The 6,924-nt window shown below is 36.6% G+C and overlaps 1 protein-coding gene across 1 annotated transcript; it reads left to right on the top strand.

The window, feature by feature from the left end:
* Window positions 1–2,873: 2,873 nt before the first annotated feature.
* On the top strand, window positions 2,874–5,429 carry bglapl (bone gamma-carboxyglutamate (gla) protein, like). Its single transcript, XM_017692889.2, has 4 exons — window positions 2,874–3,030; window positions 3,336–3,569; window positions 3,816–3,933; window positions 4,838–5,429. Exons 1-4 carry the CDS (start codon window positions 2,970–2,972, stop codon window positions 4,938–4,940), a joined length of 516 nt encoding a protein of 171 aa, XP_017548378.1. The 5' UTR covers window positions 2,874–2,969; the 3' UTR covers window positions 4,941–5,429.
* Window positions 5,430–6,924: the final 1,495 nt, after the last annotated feature.

The raw sequence follows: 6,924 nt of genomic DNA, 5'->3' as shown, positions 1-6,924 counted from the left end.
ATGAGTTTAAAATAGAATGCAAAATAGAAACAGTTAGACTTTCGGATCCTGCTGTATATAAAAGTCAGCAAATAAATAGAAGCTGTGAACTAAAATTTTTCTGGAAGCATTGCAGACACACACACACACACACACACACACACACACACACACACATATATATATATATATATATATATATATGAATGAATGCCACTGATCTGGTGCCTCATGGTTACTTATAATTAACTCTCACTATAAGTAATCATATCAGTCAAAACAATCCTGCTCCTGCCCTCTAAAAGCCCGATATATTTGTCCACTCAACATATGGAACCCTAAAAATACAAACAAACATATAGAAATACTCTAACAAGCTATAGAGTTTGCTATAAAGTCTGTTGGTGGTTTCAGTGGAATCAGAACAACTCTCTAATTAAACTTTCTCACATAATGAGTTCCGGCGAGTCTCTCGCTCATCAATCACAGCCGAGCGGCAGTTTTTATGGGTGGTATAGGAGGTACACTGGTTCATACGAGAGGCAGACCGATGGGGAAAGCCAGCGGAATCAAATCACAGGTTATATATGAAGTGTCATTTAAAGAAATTATAATGTGTGTGACCTATATTCTGTTTACATGATATTTATATTCAAAGTCGGGCAAAAAACAGTAGTGATGGCTGGATACTGAACACACTGTCCTAAATGTTTTCAGTAATATATTTTGTTATAATACATAAAAAATATATTCAGAATGCATTATGCAGAAATACATTTACAATACATATTGATAAGGCACATGGGAAAACATCCTATGTTCTTCATTGGTTGGCAGCTTTTTTCATGTAATTAGTTTGTTAATACGTTTCACATTAATTTGCTTTTCACTTAAATGAAGTGACAAAAATGACTAAACTTTTTTTTTTTATCAGTTGACTCAGGCTTTACTAGGAACCTTAGTGTTTGTAAAGGAATTAAGTCATAACATCGTCATTGGGACAAAACCTCATATCTGGAAAATGGTAGCTTTACAGGAAAAGCAAAAACATTCTTGATACATTGTAAAGGCCCACAAGCATTTTAAAGTAATACAAAAAAAACACAAAATTAAAGTGGAGATTCAAACAAAGTTTTGTCCAGGCAGTAACAATATGCTATAAAGTCTCTTGGCTCTGCCATGCATATGAACACCATCACAAGTTTGGGTACATACAGTGCATCATTTTCCATGACCTTTATTAATATATAAACACAACTAACTAATAAATAAATGACCAGCTACTGTATATACACTACTGAGATGTAATGGTTCAGAAAAAAAATCTAAATCCAACACATTTTTACAGAAATACAGAAAAGATAAGGAGTGACTGGAGATGTGCTAATTCTAATTCTATTATAATTAACCATATTCCAGTCTTTTTGTTTTTAGTTTATTAGAGAATATTTGAAACAAAAGCTCTAGTCACATGCAAGCCAACTTTACACACCAGCAACAAGCTAACATGCTAACTGCAACACAATGATACAATAAGCAGCAGCGATACAATTCTTTACATCCCGTCAAAAATTTGGGAACACTTTGCTTTTCAAAATGATTTTGTAAATAATTGTCTTCTGTGACAGTTTGCAACAACTTGACACCCACTATCATTCAAGTTTGGAACTATTGTTTACAATATATAAAACCTTTTGTTTATGAATAATGTATAACATTATTATATAGATTATGTGACATCACATCAAGCAGTGAATTCAAAACGAGCTGTTTTTCAGCATAGATTCCACAGACTGTATTGACTGAGTAGTTTACCTTGATATTTTTATATAGTTTACATTTTACTTCAAACTTTATTTTAAAAAAATAATAAACAAGGGAAATGTTTTGTTTTCCATGACGTGGGCCCTTTAAACAATGTAGGCTTATTATAAACTTGAGACCAAACAGTGCACAGTAACAAATACAGCCTGTTTCATTTTAAGGGAAAAAGAGAGGCTTGAAAATGGTACAATTATCATTTTTTGTGTACAAATGTTACAAGTGTTGCAAAGGAAGAGCTGAGAAAAATGTTTGATATGGGCTCTTCAAGTTATAACTATTGATAAATAGCAAATAGTGCATGTGATAGAAAGCTTTTTCAAGCTATTTTTCTTTGCAAAACCTGCAAAACTACAAACTTTTAAACCTCAGAAAATCTTAAAAATAAAGCCAAGGGCCACATTTTATCTCCTTGTGGTGATGTCACCTTTGATCCAAAAGAGTATGAAGTTTTGGAGGCGTTAAACTCTTCAGACATCTGGTTCCACCATCACTGTGAACAATTCTGACTGAACCTCTTATCTAGAACTAAGTGTTTCACACCAAATCACTCTGAATGACTTTGTTTACATCTGCAGAGCATCAAAGTGTAAAACTATATAAAAATGGAAGATATTTCAGGACAGAGAAGTACACAGGTGCACAGAGGTATATAAGGTTTAATATACCACATACCTCTACATCAGGCCTTACATAAAAACACACAGGAATGTGCTTTTTATGGGCTAAAATGTTTATGTTTAAAAGCAGATTTGAGATATTTGTCCTCCACAGACATATCGACCCGTGAATTACTTTCAGTATGGACAGAGTTTTGGTAAACAAGTATTCTAGGATGGCCACCTCATGATGGCTTGTGGTTAGTCTGGATTATATAAAGTTTAGGTGCATGTATGACTGTTTTAGATTGTGGTGTTTGGATTGCAAATTTGGTGCAGATGTATGTATGAGTGGGTGTGGGTGTTGGAATGCACTGAGAGGGTTTGGTGTCACTTGACTCTCGAACCAATCCGCACTTCGACAGCAGTTCATGTGGACGAGGCAGAAACAGTATAAAGGTGCTTAGAGGAAAGGAGGGATATCTGAGCTAGAAGAAGCCAAGAAGAGAGGAAGAGAGTCAAACTCAAACCACTGCACCGTGCAAGAAAGGAAGAACGAGAAGCAAAAAGATGAAGACTTTCACCCTCCTCGTCCTCTTTGGTCTGCTGGCTGCCTGCACATCTTTGGGAGGTAAGACGAGGCCTGTGAGTTTCTTTATAGATAAAAGACTCTAGATTAAAGTCATAGTTCAGCACTTTTCATCCTAATCTCTATCTGCTGCATCTGTATTTTAGGGTTGATAACCACACAAAATAGTTTTGACACATTTCCCAATGACTCAAAACTCACTTGTATTGGAAATCAATACAAGTCAATACATTCTATAAGCTTAAAGTTATTCTGATTGAACAATCATGGTGAAAAGTTGAATGCTGAACCCTAAGAATGTGTTTTATATATGTTCTTTGTGTTAATCTTTGTGTTAATCTACCCAGATGTAGACGTCTCCTTGGAGGTTGATGTAGATGCTCCTGTGGACGTTGATGATGCTGCTCCTACTGATGCTCCTGCTGATCCTGATGTCGACTCCTCAGCTTCTGACTCCTCCTCTGCCTCTGACTCCTCCTCTGCCTCAGACTCAGCATCTGACTCTGCTTCAGATTCTGATTCTGCATCTGATTCCGCCTCTGATTCCTCCTCATCCGAGTCCAACTCCGTCAGTGCTGAAGGTGAGGCGCCTAAACACATTTAGTTGTGACCTGATCTTTCAATTTTGCACAGTACAGTATTAGATGGCTTGCTCTGACACATCAGGTTTAACTCGCCAGTTCATTATCAAAGCCATCAAGAGCTGAATGCAAGTTGATGGTGGATCAGGCTGTGAGGATCACTCATGTAGATGAAGGATGTGTGTTACTGCTTTAGGGGTTTTGGAGTTTTCACAGTACGTGACTCTAGTTTGTGTTGAATTGCAGCCACACCTGGACCTGAGCATGTGGTGGTGAAGAGATCTGTAGCTGCTTCTATGCTGAGGAGACACAGGAGAGCAGGAGCCACACCTGCTGCTGACCTCACTCCCCTCCAGCTGGAGAGGTACAACTGCTCTATTCTTTTCTGTTCTATTTTATTCTAGGACTCTCTTCTATTCTTATTTCAGACTGTGAAACTGGCCATCCTTTTCTTTTTGTGTATCTTTTTTAATGGATGTGCATTCTGTTCTGTTCTATCCTATTATTGTTTCAGACTGCATTCAGACTCTCTTCTGTTCTGTTTATAGATTCTGCACTGACTTTCTATTATATTCTGTTCTATTCTATTTCATTTTCAGTCTCTGATTCTAATCGATTCTATTCCATTCCTCTCTGTTTACAGATGCTGCACTGACTTTCCTATTCTATTCTATTCTATTCTATTCTATTCTATTCTATTCTATTCTATTCTATTCTGTATTTCAGAACTTAACAAACCACTGTACAGGTATAAAGGCAATGAGAAAATTAGTCTACAATTAATGTAAATAATATATTCTTTTGAAAGAAATTCCACTCTCACTAATAACTTAAAATGCCAGGTTTATTACATACTAAGGTTTATTATTCAGTAACTACTACAGATATATCAATGCAAAATGTCTGAGCTATTCTTAGGTCATAGAAGTGTGTAATAAAACTATGGGCCTGCTGGTGGGCTCATTGAAGGGGTTAAATTTCTCTAGGAACCTCACCAAACCTGGAATTCAGCTGTGACGTGTGTTTGCTGTTGTTTATGGCTTAGTGGCCACTGATTCATATCATAACGTTACATAATGTGTCACTGGGTTGTGACTGTGGAATGCTTAAGATGTTTGACAACAAGCTTGAAAAAGTCATGCATATTCTTATCCAGCACTCGATATATTGATGTGCATTTACAGGGATTGATCTCGGTGTATAAGACAGACCAGATTTTATAGTTTCATTTGCAATTGAAGTAATATGTGTTTTTCTCCCTCTTTCAGCCTGAGAGAGGTGTGCGAGGTGAACGTGGCCTGTGATGAAATGGCCGACACAAACGGCATCGTGGCGGCTTACACCGCATACTACGGCCCCATTCCATTCTAAACCTCAGAGGGAAGCTGCTTCCACATGGACTCGAACGTAATCCCCATGTACACGCAACAAATGAGCTTTATAAGATATGAGCGGGTTCCACTACCTCCCTGCTTTGCCTAGAGGAAAAACGAGGGAACGAGAAAGCTGTTGTGGGTTTTACCCTCAATTATGCCAGGTTTTGCTACAGTCGTGTGCTTTCATTGAAACCACTACTGAGAGCTGCTTTCGTGCTTTGCATCAGTGGCAGCCGCAACCACGACAAGTCATTTGTGTAGTAGTCTAAGAATAGTACAAGTCTCTCGCTATGTTCGTAATCTGTGGTTTGATCAAGCTAACTGACAACTGTAGTACGTCATAAGAACTGAAAGACGCCTTTTCCACTAATGTAATGTAATCTTAGGGGTACTGTGTTTTATCTGTACAGACTAACTGTGCATTAGTAGGCAAACCATACATATACAGTGCTTTTTTTACTTAGTATTAAGTTATTAATTTTTTGTAGTGTTCATGTTTTTATGAAAGGAGAATGTTATCTTTCATCACAAAGGTGCTACACCTCCCTGTTTACCATTCTAAAGTTGGGGAGTTATATCATTAACTGTATTTTATTGCAGGTAGACTGCCTTAAATTTGCTAGATGGCGAGTAGCCTAGAATGGTGCCATTGTCTCTTTGTCAACAGTACAATTTTCTTACGCACATAGTACTTGTACAGTTATACAATGATATGGAAAATGCCTGTTCATTGTTTGTGTTTTAATAAATGTTTTAAAAGTACTGTGATGTCCACTGTTAATAAATTATATCCATAGAACCGAACCAAAAAATAAATAAAAATACATGCTCCTAGTGCTGGGCAATATTGCTAAAAATAAACATCACAATATCTTACAGACCATGTCATACATCACATTAATGTCAAACATACAGGCTCAGAAGGAAGGTCCAGGTTTAATGTTTAGGTCTTAAATGCAAAACTAACATTATAATGATGAAAATATTATAATCGTAGATAATTTACCCACATCCTCAGAAAACACGCCTTCACCAAGTTTTGACTGAGTTGTCTTTGAATTCTCTTTCAGTGTGCTTGAAAACATCAGATTCTTCCACAAAATACAAAACCTGCAATTACATATTTCCACCAGAGAGGTCTCCAAATCCCCAACTCTTACACAGTGTAGCTTTAACTCAGCATTAACAATGTTAATGTGCCCATTTCTCCTGAGTGATGCTACTCAATGTATAAATAATGTCATACAAATCTAACATTGTTAATGTAAATTGCTGTTGTTGGAAGAAAACCTTATATTTTGTATAAATTTCATGATGAATGGGCTAAAAGAAATGACTGAAAATGACTTTGGGAAAAAAGTTTGGTTCCATTGAGTTTGCTTACATTAAAATGAAAGTTACGATTTTGGAGATAAAAGATTTTCTAACGACAGACAACAGGAGGACTCTATATAGCACCAAAGGGGTTCTGAAAAGGGTTCTACATAGCACCAAAAAGTGTGATGTCAAGTCCTTTTCAGGCACAATTTCTAGCAATCTGAATAACCAACTCATGATGCAAAGAACATTTTAATCATACAAATCAGACTTCTTTGAGTGTACATGGTTCTATATAGAACCATTTTCTTTGCTAAAGAACCCCTAAAGAACCATCTTTTTGAGTGTGTAGAAGTAAATTAGAAAAATGGTTTGAAAATATACTCAGAAGTGTTCTCCACCTCCCTCTTGGTTTCTGGAACGTTCAAGAACGTTTTTAGATCATGTTAACCTTCCTAGAACATTCCTGGAGCGTTTTAGCGAGGTTCATCCAAAACTAATCAGAAGGGAACGTTTTCTGTTTGCTAGGCTCCTCAGAATTGTAAACGTATTGTTATGTAATATCATCTGGATTAGCACTGTACGTGCTGCAGTACTCAATCAAACGTGGAGAGATTTCTCATATCAGTAGCTATTATATTTTATTAGTGTAATTATGATTT

Source organism: Pygocentrus nattereri, chromosome 30, assembly GCF_015220715.1.
Source record: "Pygocentrus nattereri isolate fPygNat1 chromosome 30, fPygNat1.pri, whole genome shotgun sequence".
In the NCBI taxonomy this organism is placed as follows: domain Eukaryota; kingdom Metazoa; phylum Chordata; class Actinopteri; order Characiformes; family Serrasalmidae; genus Pygocentrus; species Pygocentrus nattereri.
The sequence above is the reverse complement of the archived record's forward strand: the minus strand, read 5'-3'. Positions and strand labels throughout refer to the sequence as shown.